Source organism: Falco naumanni, chromosome 13 (genome assembly GCF_017639655.2).
Source record: "Falco naumanni isolate bFalNau1 chromosome 13, bFalNau1.pat, whole genome shotgun sequence".
NCBI lineage: Eukaryota > Metazoa > Chordata > Aves > Falconiformes > Falconidae > Falco > Falco naumanni.
In genome coordinates this window covers 1,522,485-1,542,451 of record NC_054066.1, presented here as the reverse complement: position 1 = coordinate 1,542,451, position 19,967 = coordinate 1,522,485, and the positions used below count along the sequence as shown (strand labels likewise).

General features: G+C 50.5%; 2 protein-coding genes across 5 annotated transcripts; one reads left to right on the top strand and one right to left on the bottom strand.

The window, feature by feature from the left end:
- Positions 1-1,807: 1,807 nt before the first annotated feature.
- Positions 1,808-7,804, bottom strand: FBXO45 (F-box protein 45). The gene is made up of 3 exons (XM_040613360.1): positions 7,542-7,804; positions 6,383-6,739; positions 1,808-4,353 (listed from the first exon to the last, which is right to left on the bottom strand). The coding sequence occupies exons 1-3, from the start codon at positions 7,800-7,802 to the stop codon at positions 4,168-4,170; spliced, it is 804 nt and encodes a 267-aa protein (XP_040469294.1). The 5' UTR covers positions 7,803-7,804; the 3' UTR covers positions 1,808-4,167.
- Positions 7,805-7,989: 185 nt separating this feature from the next.
- Positions 7,990-13,634, top strand: WDR53 (WD repeat domain 53). 4 transcript variants are annotated; one of them, XM_040613357.1, is made up of 3 exons: positions 7,990-8,032; positions 8,998-9,489; positions 12,337-13,634. In XM_040613357.1, exons 2-3 carry the CDS (start codon positions 9,013-9,015, stop codon positions 12,916-12,918), a joined length of 1,059 nt encoding a protein of 352 aa, XP_040469291.1. In that variant the 5' UTR covers positions 7,990-8,032; positions 8,998-9,012; the 3' UTR covers positions 12,919-13,634. The 4 variants fall into 4 exon arrangements, with proteins under 4 accessions (XP_040469291.1, XP_040469293.1, XP_040469290.1 ...); XM_040613356.1 differs by lacking the exon at positions 7,990-8,032 and adding an exon at positions 8,048-8,162; XM_040613358.1 differs by lacking the exon at positions 7,990-8,032 and adding an exon at positions 8,185-8,864.
- The last annotated feature ends 6,333 nt before the right edge of the window (positions 13,635-19,967 follow it).

The window sequence follows — 19,967 nt, the reverse complement described above, 5'->3', positions numbered from 1 at the left end:
GAGAAAGCTGCTTCAAGTACCAACCAGCAGGCTTAGCATCACTGCAGGAAAAGCCTTCTGTATTCATTTCCCACTTCATTAATTTTCCTTCCAACCAAATTATACCTTGGTGCGAGGTGGACTGCTATCGCGTGCAGAAATCAAACACATTGCACTCCCAAGCATTTAAAACCTCTTTTGTACAGACAGAAAGGCTCCTAGAGCAGGTTTCAATAGCGACATTTGCCAGCTACAGATTTCACCAAATTATCTGCACTGTGCAAGCACCGGCAGCGTTCTGGAGAACGGCAGCACTTGTAGCTGCGATCCTGCCGGCGTCCACAGCTATTTATAACGTGCAAAGGTTCAGCTAGAGCTGGAATATCGGCATCAAAATACACAGGTTCAGGAATCACTGGGGGCTGGTTACCTCTCGCATACTTGGGGAAAATACGTTTTGTATGATCAAACTATGATCAGGCCAAGCACTATTTTAATTGTCATCCCTGCTGTCATCATCCCAGTGAAAATGGAAGAGGAAAAAAATAGCGGCAGCCATCTGGAAAACGCACCCGGGTGTTAAGGAAATTTAAAAAGTAAGTCATCGGCAAGCGGAGAGAAGAGCTAATATTGCAGCTTGCAATCGGATTCAGAGGCAGACAGAGAACACAGCCGCATCCGAGGCAGCCGGAGCTCAGCCCACAGGATCAAGGCCATCTGCTCCCGGCTGGCTCCGTCACCTGAAACAAGGCCAAAAGTGACAAACCAAATGGCATTTGCTAGTAGAAGACTCCCAAAAACAGACGCTCACCGCTGCACTGTCAGTAGGGAGGGGAAGGAAACACAACACATCTTCGGGAAAATCTCCCTGCCCGGGTGAGTTTCCCATGCCCTTTTGATTTATTAGTACATTCCAGCAACACCCCTGTCCTCTCACAGAAAAGGAGGTCACACAACTGACTTCAGGCCAACACAGTCACCAGCAAAGCCAAGGACCTCCTCTGCCCCGAGCCCAACGGCTGCCCCGAGCCCAACGGCTGCCCCGAGCTCCTTGCTTCCTCGGACACAGCAACATGCCCAGATCAGATCAGCAACTGTTAAGCTCCCGAGAGATTTCACAGCGCACTTAAACCACAAGAAATTCTGGGGTTTATTCAAACAATAGAAAAAATGCTCACCTATCAAAAAATTCTGGATGTCCTGCAGGATTCCGAAGCCAAGACTTGGGAATCTGACTGTTATGGGAGCTATGGACAGTTGATGTTCCTCCTGACCAAAGCAGTCAAGTCACCAGTTGCGGTAGGGAAAATACTGCAAATGGCTGTTTATTAGCCGACTCCGAAGTAGCTCAGGCTAGAAAAAGTGATTCTACATTTTTGGCAAGCCAGCATCAAACCTCTTCGCTCCTGAAGTGGCTCAAAGATATTAGTCAGAAGTTCACTGCTTAAAAGCAGATACCTGATGCAGAGAGTTTGGAAAGTGCCTTGGAACTCACAACCACAAGAGTCTCCTACTTCTTCCTAAAAGCACCACAAAATATTGACCACCATATGGAAAGCTACAGAAGCAGAGAGCAGCAGAGACACTGACAGGGACGGAGACGCGTCGGTAGGGCAGGAGCGAGCACACCACGTTTTCAAGTCCTCGTTAACCACCCACCAGATCAGACTCTCTCTGCTCAAGCAGTCACACAGCACATCGCCGTCCCAACACCTCCACCTTCCCTGCACTGAACCGCTGCTCCTTTTTGCCTACCACCGCAGCAGGTGGTGATCCCGACAGTCACACCAGCCGGCTGGTCATCACAACAATCCACACCACTACATCCTTCGGAATTATAAGCAGAGTTTATTTTAATATTTTGTACAGCCAGCATTGGTCTCCAGGAATAAGTTATAATCATACACAAGTGAGTCCCCCCCAAACCCACCCTTAAGGAATGTTCAACTTTCAGCATTTCTAATTTAGAGAAATTATTTATAGGGTAAGAAGCAGTCTGAAGAATGGAAACCAATCTCAATTCGTGGATAAAACTCCTCAGAAGTTCTCAGGGTTTACTTGCATCTAATTGGATTCATGAACAAGCGCAGAGGTCGTGCCTTTCAGGACTGCATTGAGCACACATTCACCTCGGGGACAATTTTATTTTCTGAAGTTGGACAGGGTTTTGCTTCTTTTTTTCCCCGCCTCACACCCCCAGTTCTGCTATGCAGACACATACTGTACAGGTTAGTACAATCAATGCTTGTAACAGATTTCTCCAAAAGTTACTCGCACGCCCGTCCCACATAATTTATTCAGTTCTCAACACCACTTAAAACATCTTCATTTCTCACCACGTATTTTGTTTCTTTAACCCAGCCAAGAGCAACGGACCCCGATACTGCCTTTAAGCAATAAACAACACACAAAACAAATAAATACTTTTAAATCCTTTTAAATGGTAATGACATACATACTCTGTTCCAGTGCAGAACCTGGTTACCTGCGAGGCTAGAAGCACTCCAAGACAGCTCAGCAGCAGCAGACGAGGAGCCTCCCCCACCTGCTCGCACCGCTCCCCTCCCATGACCCGCGTAATGCCAGGAGGAATTCCTCTTGCCGGTGTCTGATATTAAGCAATTCACATTCTCTAGCGCAAATAAAGCAAAAAGGGGTTGTATAAACATTTCCTTCTCCCTCTCTGAAAAGCACGGCCAACTCCGAAACAGTTCAGACAGCTCTGGGAAACACCAGCCAAGGAGAAACGAGAGACAAGAGCTGCAGGGCTGGCAGGTGTCAATGCCCCGGTAAAAGCAGCCCTTCTGGGGGTCCCCACCGAGCTCTCAGCCTCAGGGGAAAAGGGTTCCCCGGAACGCGGCTCCCCGGTACACCCCACAGCCCCCGGCCGCCCCAGCCCATACGCCAGCACACCCGCACGCCGGGGGCTCTGCGCGTGGTTCTCAGAAAACTGGTGCAAGCGAAAAGCCGGCACGTCGAACCTGATCCAGAATTGCCACCGAGGGGCTCGTGAGAGTTTTACTCCTCCTGACTGACAACAGGCAGGTGAATACCGGGGGACGGGGGGATTTTATTTAATGAAAGAAAGGTTCAGTCAAGTCTTAAAAGCCTCACAAAAGCCACCTAAGCCAAAAGCGAGGTCTGGATTCAGAAACTTGAACGCTCCTTCCTCATTACTGTGAAACATTTTGCAATAGTAATTAGGAAGTATAGGGATGCTTTTGAAAGTCAGGACTTTTGATGTTGAAAGGAAGATGAGCTGACCACTGTGTTGCGGTTTCCCTCCCTGAAGGGGACCGACCGCAGATTTTGGCGAAAGGAAACTCATGGGGAAAACGTTCTGCGTTTCCTACAGAGAAAAAAACCTGTTGCTAAAGCAATGGAAACTTCCACAGAAAATGACCCGATGTAGCACCGTACTCCGCAAGAGCATCCCAAAATGCTTTACAATACAACAGAAGTACACTTACATGAATGTCATATACCTGTCCGAGGTATATTTTCTGATGCCACGCAGTGGGGTGGGGTGGGTTTTTTCCCCCTTTAAGAAATTATGTCCCAGTTAGAATAAAGCAAACCCTTTCTTTTAACTGTTCTTTTCAACGTGTTCTATATATACAACCCTTAAAATACACTTAAAAATAGCTGCACGCATTTTGTATCATTATACTAGAGAAGGACAGTCCAGACGGACCATGCTTCTCAGTATGTTAAAAACTGTAAATAAAACCCAACCAGACTCGCTCTCCTCCGGTACCCACATTGGCCCAAAGGAGGGAAGGGAAGGAACAAGCAGTTTTAAAATGGGAGTCTTTCACAAAACACGCTACTTACAAATCTCAGGTTAATTTCCTCAAGCAGTTTTGTTATCAAATCCTTTCTTAAATATTTGAGGTCACATACTGCCATCTTAGCAATGAAATCTGTTGCAACATGCATGTGTCAGCTTCCCACTCAACCAACTGCAACCCTGAGGATTTTTCTGGCCTGGTAGAAAGAGGAAATGTCACACAATTCCTGAAGTATGGCTGGTCCTCTGTTTCAAAACGCCACGTGATTCCCTCGATGGTTCCTGGACACACACCCACACTTTTTCGTTTTTCCTCTAATACACGTTTCCCTCTAACCAACATGCAGATTTCTCCTCCCAATCATCCACATCTCGATGTCCCAACGGAACAATCCACGTCATCCATCCAAAGGTTTTCCCAGGTAGACCAAAGTCACTTCTGTGTTACCGTACACAGCAGACACTGCCGGATACAGGCAAACTTTTGGCAGTCCTCTGAAGGCAACTCCCAAGAACTCGTAGCCCCTCTCAAATGCTAACGTTTTGTCTTCCATGTCCAGGATAACTCGAATCCTTTCACCTATCTGTAAACAGAGACAGAAGGGGGAAATCAAATTAAAAAAAAAATAAAAATGCACAGACAGAGTCAGCATATTCAAATGAGACACAAAAATCAAGCATCGCCAATGGTTAACGCAGCAGGTAAATTTAAAGCAAGGCTTTCTTGTTTCTCATGATTTCGTTACTTTTATGACAGGAATTACTCAATTTTGCTCAAACGCACAAGGATCCCCAGTACCTCTGCTGCCCGTTTCCAGCGGGCAGCCTGTAACTAACCACCTACGTGATAATAAACATCACCCTTCCCATATGAACCTTGCAAGGGCACCAAGAGTGACCGTACTGCACGCCACGTGCTTCAGAATACTGTAGAGTTTTGAAGACTTTGTAATGGCCTCCAAGTACCTGGACTCAGTATTTAGCTGTCGCTATCACTGAGCAGTAGCTCTACGAAGAGCAGACAACTAACTTGTTTTAGAAAGCTCCCACATACAAAATATACCAGTATAGGCTACTGTGCAGGTGCTGTTGCTGACAGAGGTATTCCCTCACCAATGCAGAGGGAAATTCCAGTGCAAAGCTTCAGCAAAAAAAGTGAAAAACCTAACATTTATATATATATTTTTATATATATATATATATATATATATACACATATACACACACACACGAGTGAAACTAACACTGAACACGGCAAGAGTCTCCGATCAAAGCCTGCACGGTGCTCCCTGCATTTCTCCAGTACACATTATTTTAGACACAAATAGAAGTCCCAGCCGCCAGCAGCAAGCACAGCAGGATGCCGCACAAACTTCTGATCCTTCACCAGCCAGCCCCAACGCCGAGGATTCCTTTTTTGCTCTAACAGACGCTAACACACATGTGCGTTTCCTTTAAGTATGCTTTCTACGAGCAGATGACTGTACATGTCTTAATAAACATAAAATACCCCAAAGGATCACCCATTTGAGCTCTCACCAATTTTTACAGAGAAAGCAGCGACTGCATTCACCCTTGAGTCCCCGCGTGAGCTGGGGGCTCTCAGCTTCAAGACCTTTCCTCACCCTGCTGCTGCAGACAGGCCTAGGCAAGGGCAGCAGAAAGCAACCACCAAGGGTTGGGGCTGGAATGTGCCGATCCAGCTTGCAGGCGAGGGAATGTGCAAATGGAAAGAGATCTAAATCTTTTTAATTACACTAGTTTTAGCTATTATCCCCAAAACCTGCAGGAATAACCTTCAGACAGAACTGAGTGCTTAGCAGTGAAATTTTGCGTGAAAGGCAGGAATATCATATCCAAGTTACTACACAGATCTTCACCCACAACTGAAACGTAAGCCAATGCTCATACAAAGCCACAGCATTACCAGATGGAAATTATACTGCATGCTGCTTAAGGTGTAACCCAGGGACTCCAGCAGTCAGGATGGAGTTGTGCGAGCAGCCGGAAGAACAAAGATAAAACTCTTCTATAGGGACAAAAAGGTGGAACTGGCACTTGCTCTTTAATAACCTGAAACTATCTGAACATCCCAGCCCAGCCAAGGGCTGTCACCTACGGGAGCGCAGCCAGCAGGCAAACGAGCAGCACTCAGCAGCTGCAGGTTTGTGCAGGAAGACTCTTACCTAACCCTAACCCCAGCTCACACAGCAAAGGGGCGAAACCCCACTGAGGTTCACCTTGCTGTGGGGCGAGTCGCTACTTCAGAAGGCTGCAGCAGCCCTTCCAGCTTTTATTTCAAAAAGCAACACGGTGTCCAAGAGGCAACCACAGCACACGCTCCGCGCTCGGGAGTTGAGGGAAGCGTGGAAACGAGCGAGGGCCAGGTGCGTTCAGCACCACAGCGGCGTAGCCCGAGGAGGCAGCAAACGAAGGGGCAAAGGCCTCGCAAGGCAGAGCCACCCGCCTTCCGCGGGGAGGGCTCGAGACACCCCTGAGTGGGCACTCGGGGCCAAGGCAGCAGCCAGCCAGGACAGACGAGGGAAGAGGCTCGTGACAAACAGCTGCCGTCAGACACGGTGGAGCTTCCAGCCCACGCCAAGCCCCGCTCACCTGGTATTTGGGTGCGTTATTGCACTGGGGGAAGCTGCCGTTCACCTCGCCGTTATGCAGCAAGTTATTGTCCACCAGGTTCCAGCCCCAACTCTGGTCATCGCTCCCCAGCAGGGCCACGTAGCCCTGGCACTGCATGGCCGCCCGCTTCGTGGCGATGCCAATGACGGCCACGGTGCCCAGCGGGCCCTCCCACCACACCTCCCAGGCATGGCGGCCCTCGCTGAAGCCGATCTTGGTCCGAGCCCCGTCCGTGCTCTGGGCAATGGGGTTGCGGTGCAGCGTGAAGCCGTTCTTCTTGATGTAGACGTTCCGCGAGCAGTCGTTGGTGCTGAAGGCGTGGTGGAAGGCACGGACCTAAGGGGGAGATGGGGGGCAGGGAGGGGCAGAGGAGATAAAATCCTGCCGTGTTTTGCTGCCCCTCCCCGAGGGGGGGGGGGGGGAAGGATGCTCAGGGGCTGTCACGGCGGGGGGGGGGGGGGGGGGGGGGGGGGGGGGGGGGGGGGGAGGATGCTCAGGGGCTGTCGCGGAGCCAGGGGGGAAGGATGCTCAGGGGCTGTTGTGGGGGGAGGATGCTCAGGGGCTGTCGGGGGGGGGGATGCTCAGGGGCTGGGGGGGGGAAGGAAGCTCAGGGGCTGTCGCGGAGGGGGGGCAAGGATGCTCAGGGGCTGTCGGGGGGGGGATGCTCAGGGGCTGGGGTGGGGGGGGGAAGGAAGCTCAGGGGCTGTCGCGGAGGGGGGGCAAGGATGCTCAGGGGCTGTCGCGGGGGGAGGATGCTCAGGGGCTGTCGGGCGGGGGGCGGGGGGAGGATGCTCAGGGGCTGTCGGGGGGGGGATGCTCAGGGGCTGGGGGGGGAAGGAAGCTCAGGGGCTGTCGCGGAGGGGGGGCAAGGATGCTCAGGGGCTGTCGCGGGGGGAGGATGCTCAGGGGCTGTCGGGGGGGGGATGCTCAGGGGCTGTCGGGGGGGAAGGAAGCTCAGGGGCTGTCGCGGAGGGGGGACAAGGATGCTCAGGGGCTGTCGCGGGGGGAGGATGCTCAGGGGCTGTCGGGCGGGGGGCGGGGGGAGGATGCTCAGGGGCTGTCGCGGGGGGGGGGATGCTCAGGGGCTGTCGGGGGGTGCTGGGGGGCTCCGCCGCGGGGCTGGGGGTGCCGGGCTCACCTTGCCCTTGTAGGTGGGCACGTTGCAGAGGATGTCGGTGCGCAGGGCCTCCTCGGCCAGGCAGCGGGCCGCCAGGCTGCGCCACACCTCGCTGTTCTCGTCGCCGTGCAGCACGCGGTGCCACAGCTTGCAGACCAGCGCGCAGCTCCGCAGCTCCCGCAGCTCCAGGTAGGAGAACACCAGCTCCAGCACCCGCCCCGGCAGCCGCCAGCCCGGGCCCCCCGCCGCCGCCGCCGCCCCGCCGCCGGGGCCCGCCGCCATCGCCTCGCACCCCCACCCCCCCCCCGAACGCCCGGCGGGCCGGGCCGGGCCGCGCTGTGTCCCCCGCCTCGACGGCGACAGCGGCGGCGGCGGGCGCGGGCCCCGAGGCCCTCACGGCGCGGGGGCGGCCGGCGCCGCCATCACCGCCGCCGGCAGCCCGCCCCTGGCCACGGCGCAGGCGCGGGGCGGGACGCGGGACGCGGCGCAGGAGCGGGCGGCGCAGCGCGGAGGTGAGGCTGCCCCGGGCCGGGCTGCGCCCCCGCGGCGGGCGGGCGGGCGGCGCTGTGTGAGCGGCGGGACCCCCCCTGGGCGGCGGGCGGCCGGGCTGTGCCGGGCACAGGCGCGGTGCAGCGCGGTCGGGTCGGTAAGGGCCGGGCCCCGACCCAGGGGAGCTGCGCTGCCTGTAAGCAGCGGGGCTCAGGCGGCGGGGCCGGGCGCTGCAGCCGGGACAGCCCCCGCGGCGTCCCCGGCCCCCCGCTCTGCCCCCCGCTGAACCGGCCCCGGAGCGCTCGGGGTTCGCGCCAGGGAAGGGGCCGGGGCGGGATCGGTGGCCGCGCCTGCGGCCCGGGCGGCGCCGGTGGCCCGGGCGGTGCCGGTGGCCCGGGCGGTGCCGGTGCCGAGGGACCCGCTTCCCCTCGGGAGCCCAGAGCCGCCTGCGCCGTGGGTTAAAACTTAGTCACGCCGATGCCTGCCCCTAACCCCCCGCCAAGGCCGCGCCCTCCGGCTCAGCCAGTTCCTCCCGCTCCCCCGCGCCAGGCGGGCTCGGGCTGCCCCCGCCTCGCAGCCGGGCCGGGCAAGTGTCCGTGTGCTCCCGCCCGGTGGGGCTGCTGGCTCCGAGACCTGCCCGGGTCGCCATCCCCCCCTGCCCCTTCCCGTGCCCCGTTCTGCCGGCCGTGCTGTGCCCTTACGCGCTGGGGAAGCGGCTCTGCCCCTCGCAGCCATCGGAGCCGCCGTCCTCCATGTGCCGCGCAGCCACGTGTGCCGCCACCACTGTCCCGCACCGTTGTAGCTGATCTTGACGCTGTTTGAGCCAAAGTTTCATTTGGGGACTGATCTGCAGAGGTGCCTGTTTTAATTAGTCGTTAAAGTTTCAAGTGGTTTGAGTTACAGTCAGCGGGTTGATCCCATTGCTTTGATAAGCTTTCCGCTGTAAGGAGACCATCAGGAGCGCCATTCAGGTTTTTGTTTGTTTCAGAGGTGTCCCCGAAACATGGCAGCCAAATGGACGGGCGGACATTCGACCTCTGTATTGTGCTTGAATGTAAACACGGAAGGCCTGGTGGCTTCAGGTGCGGAGAGAGGCGAGCTCGCGCTCTGGGACGGGAGAGGCGCCCTGGTGGGACAGCTGCAGCTCCCGAAGGCAGACGACGTGACCTCCGTGGTGTTCTCTCCCCGCCATCCCGCCAGGCTGTACACCTCCCACGGAGAAACCGTCAGTTTGCTGGATGCCCGATCCCTCAAGGAGCCCGTTGAAGGCTTCCATGTGAACGAGGAGGAGATCAACTGCCTCTCAGTGAATGAGACCGACAGTTTCTTGGCTGCGGCAGATGACTCGGGGGCAATAAAGGTTATGGACCTGGAAAACAAGAAAGTCAGCCGGTCCTTGAGACACTTAAACATCTGCTCCTCTGTTGCCTTTCGACCTCAGCGGCCTCAAAGCCTAGTTTCCTGTGGACTGGACATGCAGGTGATTTGCATACAAGTAGATGGTTATTAGAGAAGTGAAACGGTAACTACCCACCTGTGTAGGGAGGCGCCAGCAGACTTTCACCAAGAGCAAGAGTGCACAGCCTTCAGTCGCTGGAAAGCTCCTTAACTGTTCCGAAGTAGTTTTGGTGGACAAAGCTCAGTGTTGAGGCTGTTTGTGCCAGATTCTACTCAGCAGTTCCTCTCCCCGTTTTTATCTTCCTCCATATCCACCAATATTTACAGTCTAAAAGGGGGGGGGGGGGGGGGGCGGGAATCAGAATATGGTGCAGAGCATGCTCATGCCATGTTAGCTCCCCGTTGGACTGAGCAAAACCAGCAGCTGTCCCTGGTGATCAGTTACGGCTGCAGACCAAATACAGATGATAGTTAGAAAAAGGCAAAATGCTTGAAGTGGACAGGATGCTAGGAGGAACTCTTCGCTGCAGGTAGATAAATATCTTTCCAAGTGGCATGTATCACTCTAAGGACAAGTCATTTTTATAATTTATACTTTGTTCTGATTAACCTCTTGGAAGCATTAAATATTCCTTGCCTTTTATGCTTCTCTGTCCTTGTGAAGAGGAAACTTTGTCCTTTTCACACCACTTGTGGAAGCATTCTGAGAAAGACCGTGCTAGGAGTTAATGGAGTTTTTTGAGTTATGTTGCCAGAGTTGGCCACCCAGAACAGATGCTTTTCAGTAATTTCTTCCAGTGGTTGAGATCTGATTTAGCCCAAGATTAAAACTATCACTTCTACATAGGTTTCAATGGTTCTAGCGTTGTTAACAGCAACATTGAGCAGTTTCACCCCGTGTTACTGAAACTGAAGTGCATCTAACACCCATTGGAATGAATACATGCCGATACTTGGTGTAAGTGGTATTTTTCCATATTAAAGGCATAGATTGTATAAATTCAGTAAGTTTATCCAAATAGGGGCTGATTGATGGAAGTATGCCAGGTTTAGACTTTGCCAAATTTTCAGAAATTTTCCAGGTTTTTTTTCCTTAGGTTGACTAGAAGATGGATGTAGGATTCTAACTGAAGTACTGTGAGAAACTTCAGAGGTACCAAAGTATCAGTCTGAGAGGAGTAAACGCTCAGCATCTTAGACAGCTGGCTTAATTCAGGTCTCTAAAATACAGATTCACAAGCCTATGGCTGGAAACTTTTTATCAGAATTCTAAGCGTTTGTATACCACTGCTGTGCAAGTGAACTGGTCATTTTTTGTGACTTTTCAGTTTTAGTACGGTTTACTGTAGCTCAGCAAGTTGGTTTTTAGGTGAAAGCCAATGTCCCCAGATGGTAGGAATTCGTTAGTGGGGTTTTGTAAAATGAAAAAAGTGGTTTTGTGCATTGAGGCTGGCTTTAAGATACATCATTTCATAAAGAGACGCTGAAGTGCTGTGCAGCAGCCTGTCTTTGGACTTGTTTACAAGCTCTGTGAGCATCAGAACATGTTCTGGGCTCGCATGTCAAACCCTCAGTGAAGCTGTAGCTGATGGGAACTGAGATTTAGGTTGCCAGGTTTTCTTCAGAAGTTCCATGAAAGCAGGGAAAACGCTATGAGGACAGAAAATACTTAGGCTGGAGAAAACTTGTTAGCACTTGATGAATTCATAAAGCTGTTGCAGTTGTCTGTGCTGAAAATGGGAGTGTTTGCCTTAAGCATTAGGACCCAGCCTCTCTGATTTACTTTGCCCTGCACACGCTGTTGTCATGGGAAGTCTTCCCTTGCATCGGTAGCAAAGGAGTTCTAATGTAGCAGCAACAGTGGTCACTAAAACAGCGAAATTACAGGAAACAGCATAGTTTGGAAGTCTTTGTGTGATCTGGATTCCAGAAATGCAGACCCAGTACAGTGTGACAGTTCTTTTGGGGCACAAATTTAAAGACTCCTGTACTTTCTACTGGAGATCACTAGTGGAGGAATATTTTTATTAACAACAAATTAAAGCTTTGATTAAAAAAGCAAACAACACACCAGTCCTGCATTAGACTGACTCGTGCTTTCATATCCGTTGGCCTTGAAAATGCTCATTATCCATTCAGGTCCTACAAAAGTATCGACGGAATTATTTTTAACTGGTGCGGTATAAACCTATGGTACTTGAATTGCTGTACGAGAGATGCAGGGTGCATTTGAAGGCACGGTTATTGCTTCATGAGGAGCTTGGAGGTGGGGTGGCATTTTAAAAGCAAACCTAAAAGCACAGCCTCCCCCCCCCATCTCGTCAGGAAAAGCATGCCCTGCCTCGATATGGTGGAAGCACAAACTGGATCTACTCATTGGATAGAAAAAAAAAACCCCAAACATCTATGTCTGTTTAAAAATGAGGGCATGAACTGCTGTTTGCCTTTTGCTGTTCCGTTTTTCACACACATTCATGGAAGTGATTATTTTAGGACAAGTACGTAGCAGAGAGAGAACCAAAATTCAGAATGCTAATGTTCTCTATTTACTGCTAGCGTTTCCGTGTCCTTCCTTTTAAATAATTTAATGTATTTTAAATAATTTAAGTAATGATGGGCACTATGTCATGATTACTACTGCCGAGATGAATGTGAAAGCGTTCAGAACAGTTTGTTCATACATTTTGTGGTCTGAAGGTGCGAGTCACTGACTCCGCTGAGTAGGGCGGTATGAGGGTGTGGGAGGCATGCCGTAAAGGTTTGCTGTATTTATCAGGTAAAGTTTAACCACTCCTCGCAACACATCTTGCACTCATGCGTAGCCCTTCCTCTGCTGGAGCCAGAAGTGTGATTGTTTATTTTTACTGTTAGCAAAAGATCTGATTTTACGTAAAACAGACAAATTACCGATTTATACTTTTCTTTCAAGGTTATGCTGTGGAACCTGCAGAAAGCTCGCCCCTTGTGGACCACAAACCTGCAGGAGTGTGAAAGTGAGGAAGACAGTCCACAGTCAGCGGGCCAGTTCTTTAACCCGCCGCTTGCACATTCCCTGTCTGTCGCACCGTGCGGCAACGTCTTTGGCTGCGGAGCTCAAGATGGTAAAGTCAGAATATTCAGAGTCACTGGTGCCAAGTTTGAACGCGAGCTGGAGTTTCTAGGTCACAGCTTAGGAGTATCACAGGTCCTTTTTATGCCAGAAGCGTACTGGTTGTTGACTGGAGGCAATGACGGGAAAGTCTTGCTCTGGGATGTCAGCAGTGACATTGGAAAGCAGGAGCAAAGTCCAGCAAAATCTCTGCAGAGAAGGAAGGGCCAAGCACCTGCATCCACCAGAAAAGACAGAAAGCTCAACAAAGTGGCTTCAAACGCTAGAGTGTTACCAAAGCTAACCATTGAGCACGGAGAGAAGGTGAACTGGATCTCGTGCGCGTGGCTCAAAGGCTCCAAGAGAGTATTAGTTGCTGATCAGAGTAGTTCTGTATCTGTGTATCCACTGCCAGAAGCTTAGCTGCTGAGACGTTTAAAGAAATTTGTGGGGCATAAACCACTTCTTGGAGTGTTTGAAATGACTCCAGTTGCATCCACTGACAGTGAATTGAACGGTGAAACCTGCTGCATTCTTTGGAAGGGGATTTGCTGTGTACTCACACAAGTACTCGCAATGTAACTGGCCTCATGTTAAGGCTTTCAGCGGCTGTTTGTACTCACTGCAGCCATGTCTTGCAGGGTTGGCAGTTTGCTTCTTGAATTTAAGTGAAACTGGTTTCAATATATTTAGGGGTAATACTAGTTCATGACTAAGCTGACATAATTGAGGTTGGAGGAAGAAAATCACGCTGACAGGGACACCCGCAATGCTAAATGAGAATGCTGAGCTATAACAGAGATGTCTTTGGCTGAACTCCTTGCATTTTTAACTATAGCAGTGCTTTACATTACTCTCCCCGTTAAACTGTGTCACAGTTAGCCTAAATTGGCCATAGTGGAAATATATTTTTCATTAGTTTGTCAGCAGCTGCATATAAGACTAGAGAAGCATCAGTTAATGAGTAATCAAATTAGTTTAACTGTCATTGCCAATTGGATTTTTTCACACTGTGGTAAACAAAGGAGCAGGGGAAAAGTTAACATCTGTTTAATGGGTCAGCTGTCTTGTGCATTTAGTTGTTTATCCCAGGGGAAAAATAACTATTACGTTTGTCTTAATAAATGCTTTCTCTCTCACTGCTCCCATGTTCCTATACTCATGCTAATCTTGCCAAACTTACACAAAATTGTGTCAAAAAGTACGCTGCATACCCCATCACAGGGGGACTACAAAGGGGCAAAGGCACAGCCCCTCCTTGCCCCGATATTTCCACTGTCTTCCCAAGGCTTTAGAAACATAACAAGCAGAACTCGGTTTCCTGGAAACATCTCTGAATTTGCAGGTTGAAGGTGGGGAGAACGTAAGTGGGAATGCTGCAGCTCTTGACGTGTTCAGTTCAGGCTGGATTTCCCATGGAACAGGCAAATTATTAAAAGGAAAAAGCCTTTTTTTTTTTTTTTTTTCTCAGGCTGTCCTTAACCTTCCACCAAACTGAATGCCTGGTACTGGCTGAAGATCTGCTTTGGTAACGTGGAGTTTGTGCTGTCTTGTTTCACCAGCTGTGCTGGTACCAGACGCACATTATCTATGTGCCTCTTTTCTTCTTTTTGATGGAAAACTTTCCACCTCTTTTTTGCATACCCAGCTCCTGAAAATCATTAGCCAGTTGTGCTGGCTGTCCATCCTTTATGGAAGAGATTCCAACTGTCTTGGTTTTGCTCAAAGCAGCTCCCCACAACCAAACACAACTCATTCTCAGCCAAATGTGATTTTACCATCATACCTTTTTTTTTTCTTTAAAAAAAAAAAAAAAAAAAAAAGGGGCAATCTGCCTGCACAGCCTTTAACAGCAGGAGATTTTGGCCCAAGACACGAACTAGCTGGTGCTCCAGCAAAATGAACCCAAAACACAGGAAAAAAAGCAGAATAGTGTAGGTACCCCCTTTCGTGTCACCTCTGAATTTATGTATGAAGATGGAGAGGATCCGAAGTGGTGCGGGTGTGTGGTTCAGTATGGGATACGTTCGTGAGCATGTGTCTGTGCATCTATGACCTATATTTGGACATCAGTCTATAAAAAGCCTCAGTACAAACAACCCGCAGCAGGAGTCAGATCCTCTGTCCCTGTCATTGCTGCCGGCTTCAGGAGAGAGGATCGAGCCCACTCCGGCTTTTATTTCTTCTCTTTGTGCTCTCCGGGAAGATGGCTAAAGCCAGCATCTCTCTGCGCTCCCTGAACGAGACGTTAAACAGGTCACTAAAGGGTCGTGCTAGCGCTGCCCTGAGGGACAGGGAAGGATGAGGGGCTTAGAGGACTGGGGGCATAGAGGGCTGGGGCAGGGAGAGGAGACAGCAGTTCTTGGCATCAACTCCCTTGGAAATTTTCATGGGTAACAAAGAGGTGGTAAATATACGTTGTGTGTATACGGGAAAGGAGTAGTTCGCGAGCGATCTTCTGTTTCGCCTTTACCGGTTGGGGAGGGAAGTGGGATAGAGCCACACGCTGCACCCTTCTGCGAGCGCAGTCCTGGGCAGCCTGCGCGCTGCTAGTGCTGCCCACGTGCCACGGGACTTGTGCAATTGCTCCATGGCAAAGGCCTGCAGCTGCGTGAAGTGTGGCTGGGCGATTACGAGTAACGAAGTTAACGTTTGCACTCATACTGCTGTTGTAAATGGGAGATTTGGGATGAACTTGTGGGTTTGGGAGAATGCCTCGGTGTCTGGAGGGTTCAAAGACAGGGTGTAAGTGGTTACGGTTAACACACACACCGCCACCCCCACCACCACCCCCCTCCCCGAGAACAGACCATTCTTAGGAGTTTAAAGAGAATAACTGTCGCTGAAGAATTGGGACATAGATGATGCTGATTCACTGTCCATTTTCGAAGCCTGTACTTGGAAGAGGAACACCTGACCAACAGGTTCATTGGCTTCATGTAAAATAATCTGGCCTCAGCTGCCCCCGCTGGCACCAGTCCTGTGCTCAGCTGCAGTGCGGCAGCACAGGCACTGGTGGATGGTGTCTCTAACCAGCTGGGCAAACAGTCACAGGATCGAGTATCAGCCGTCAGCACAGCTTGTCAGGAAATAGCTGAGAGAGGCTCTGAAATTCCCCACCGTTACAGACATGCGTGACAGTGCTCCCTCTCAATAGGTTTTCACATACGGGTTTTCATAGGTACTACCTTTAAAGGTATTGTGTAAAGAGTATCAAGCAAAACAACTGTAAGTCAGCTTAGGTGTCATACCTGTAACCAGTTTAACTGTAGTAAAAATGATCACTGTCTATCAAGACTATCAGAGCTGATGGAACACAGTACTTCTGTTTATGAAATTAACGTTTACAGACTAACACTGGCTGACAGACTTGCTAAGGAACTGCTGCTCTGGTCAAGATCCTAACATTGCTCACCAGCAGCTTTTATGACTCCAATTCACACAACAGTAACCGCAAAAAAAAGTTACTAGAGACCTGAACAGAGAGAGAAACAGAAAAGCAGGAACCAGTCCTGAAAGAAAAAGTGAAAATTAAGCCTGTGGGAAACTGGCTGAAGAAGTGTGTGTCTAACTGGCTCTGTGAACGGAGGGTACAGGAGCAGCTGTGGAGTGTGGGGCTCTGCGTTGCCCTGGAAAATAAAACTGATGTGACAGCTCTAAAGTAATGAAAAATGTCATCTTCTGGAAATGCCTGAGCAGTGAAAATAAGGTTACGCGTACAACCACGCTTTCAGAAAAATGGGAGTGCTAGAGCTTTTACTGCGAATCTTCCAAGTACGTTCTGTGTGCTAACAAGAAGAGAACTTCAAAAGCTTCCTGGTCAAGATTGGAGGTGTTTGCACATACGCTAGACAGATATTAGAGGCCACCGACTCAACGGTAACTTCGCTTATATTAAAGGAAAAAGTGTCTAGAGGTTACGATTGAAACAAAAGCAGGAGGTTTAATCCTTCTTCCTGGTTTCATTCAGAGCTTGGATCAAGAGACAGAAGCACTCATTCTACCAGAACTTACAAGAAGCTGTAGGTTATTATGGAGATCAGTCCTACCATGGTGTAACTGAACAGACATTTTTAGAATGAAAATTAGCAAATATTGAAATGTTTGCGACAGATGCTTAAAAATATACAAGAGTAATTTACAGACAGACAATATACACCATACCAAAAAAGTGCTGGAAAGGCAAAACTGGTCAAATAATTTTGTCAGAATCCAGCACGCAGTAAGAACTGTGCCCAGTTTCAAAACCTCTGCTGTGAGCCAGCAGGAAACTCTGAGAGGCTCTGAGAAATAAAAATCTTGCTGCAGCAATAGAAGTCCTACCAAGGTAAAAGCAGGATGTAAGCAGCTCTCAGGAGATTGTGAAGGAAGTCTCCCAGCCTCGGGAAACTATAGAAAATCATTAGACAAGAGTCTGCACAAGCTGCCAGAAAATGAATTAAGGTCAGGGAGACTCGGAAAAATATGCACTGTTGATGCTCTTTTATTTTCTCCTCCTTCAGGTCGACTGCAGGCAGAGCCCAAAGCAGGAGGAGAGGGAGGCAGGTAGAGGGGGGAGCTACTGTTAGGAAGCAATGGTGTTCTTGGTCCTTCTCTTCAAATGACAGGCTTTGAAATGGGCAGTATGCATGAAAGAAGGGGAACCACTGGTAAATTGCCCAGTCTGTTGTTTATACAATCTAAAGTTAACCTCTCTTTGTTGGGGGGTTTGTTTTTTTTTTAATGTCATCACCTGAAAGCTACTGCTTATTTTGTTCTTACAAAAAAAGTTCAGTGAAAGATAAACGAAACAGGGCCACAACAAACAAGGTGAAAACCTTAATACAGTGTTTAACACAGGCAGATCACAACTCGGAATCCAGTTCAATACATACTCGGAATCCAGTTCAATAGATCAATACAATAATAGTAACAACACTGCTTAGTGGAGCAGTGGGGATGAAGACAGGGAAGCTACAAAAAAAATATGTAGGGTCTTGCATCTTGCCTGTAATAAAATTTAGCAGTGGCATAGTTTTGGTTTTGTTGATACAGCCTGAAGTTCTGCCAGTAAAATGGAAAGAAAAATCACAAAAGTCTATGAGGAGCAGCTGATGTTTTGCTAGTAAATCGCTTGCAGAGCACATAGTACTGGCATATTTGTTCAGTATTTAGGAAGGAACTTTGAATGATTCATATTTTGATGGCTTTGAGATCCTCAAGATTCTCAAGAACCCACCTTGACGTAAATCAGCTACCTGAGGCAAACTTAAAGAAAACAGCCTTTGTAACAAGCACCCCGGGAAGAACAGGAGTCCAACGTACCCTGCTGCTGGGGCGAGGAGCATCCGGCAGGTGCAAAGCACACGTACTGCCGTTCCCTCATACTTCATCCCCAAACACAGCAAGTTCTTTTAGAGTGGCCGGTTCTCTTAACCAGAAGTGGAGTAGCTCAAACTCAAAAGCCTGTCTTTAGGGTTGTAATTTAAAGAGAGTACAAGGATGTACCTTTTGTTTGTTGGTTTTTTTTCCTTTTGCTTTGTGGTTTTGTGTTGGGTTTTTGTTTGGTTTTGTTTGTTGGTTTTTTTTTTTAATAAGGAAAAATGTAATGGATAGTAATGAAAAGGCAGCTAATAAATACCAGCTAGGAAGCAGTTTTCTTATTGCTGCTTTACTAAGGTCTTCTTACGGCACAGTTCTGTGGAAGAACAGTCTTATAAAAGGGAAAACCAGAGCAGGATGAGCTGACAGGAGAAGAGAAACACTGCAGGTGGCTTGGTTATTACTTCTGCTGTTAATCTGGGGAGGAATGAGAAGTTCTGCCCAATGGCAAATGAGAATTGTTCAAAAGATATGACACTACAAATAAAAGCATAAATCACCTCAACATGTATTAGAGGAAAAAACCTGCACCCCTCATGTTAACGCAAACAGTCGAGACTTGCAGACATAGCTAAATTCAAACCTTGCATTGCATTTACAAGTTACAAGACCTCTGCGCGAGGAAGGGCCGAAAAGACCTGGGCTGTGTCAAAACACCTGAATTTCTCGTGGCATGCGCACTCACAGTGCTGTCAGGAGCCTCCGCAGGGGTCGGGGCCGCTCAGCGCAGCGTGTCACCTGCTGCCAGGGCCAAGCCCTCACCCAGCGCCCTCGCTTTCCATCCTCCAGAGTAGAGGCCCAGCTGCAGAGCCTGGAGGCTCGGTTCACCCGCCTGGACACCAGCCTGCAGCGGCTGGCGCAGAGGTTCGAGCTGCAGGAAGAGGCGATGGAGGAGCTGAGCCGGGACGTGCTGTGGGCCTTGGTGCCGGAGGAGAGGTGAGCAGGGGTACGGCCTGCGGGGCTGGGTGTGAGGAGAGGTGAGCAGGGGTACAAGGAGAGGTGAGCAGGGGTACAAGGAGAGGTGAGCAGGGGTACAAGGAGAGGTGAGCAGGGGTACAAGGAGGGGTGAGCAGGGGTACAAGGAGAGGTGAGCAGGGGTACAAGGAGAGGTGAGCAGGGGTACAAGGAGAGGTGAGCAGGGGTACAAGGAGAGGTGAGCAGGGGTACAAGGATGGGTGAGCAGGGGTACAAGGAGAGGTGAGCAGGGGTACAAGGAGAGGTGAGCAGGGGTACAAGGAGAGGTGAGCAGGGGTACAAGGAGAGGTGAGCAGGGGTACAAGGAGAGGTGAGCAGGGGTACAAGGAGAGGTGAGCAGGGGTACAAGGAGGGGTGAGCAGGGGTACAAGGAGCGGTGAGCAGGGGTACGGCTCGTGGGGCTGGTGCTGGAGGAGGGTGAGCAAGGGTACGGCTCGGCCCTTGCCCGGTGCCAGGGATGCTGGTGTGGCTGCGGGCTCTGGCACATGCGCCAGTCCCAGCCGGATCCCCAGGGACTGCAGGGCGGGCGATGGCTCTGCCCTCATACCCAGCTGCATGAATGGGCAACGGCTGCTATGTTTTTTTATATATATATATATATATATGTATATATAAAACTACACAAATGGGCAATGGTTGCTGTGTTTTATACCTATCTATAACACTGCAGAAACGGGCAAGATTGCTATGTCATATATATAAATAAAAACCTGCAGAAATGGGCAATGACTGCTATGTTATAAATAGAGATGCATATATAAAGCTGCAGAAATGGGCAATGATTGCAGTGTTATACATACACATTTGCAGACACGGGCAACGATTGCTCTGTTACGTATGTGCAGCAACGGGCGCCGATTGCCGTTTTAGCGGGACCGCTCGGTGGGTGGATCGCTCTCCCCCGCAGCCCTCAGGGGCGGGCGGTGCGGCCGGGGCCCGTTCGCCTCAGGGCCCGGCAGCGTGAGGGGCACCGGCCCCCCAGGAACGCGCGGGCTCCTTCCCCGCCGGATCGGGCCGTCCCCGTCACCGGCGGGCCGTCCCCGTCACCGGCGGGCCGCTGTGTCTCCCGGCAGGCGCGGCGGGGAGGAGCGAGCGGCCGGGAGGCGGGAGCGGCGCCTCAGCGACGGACGGGGCGG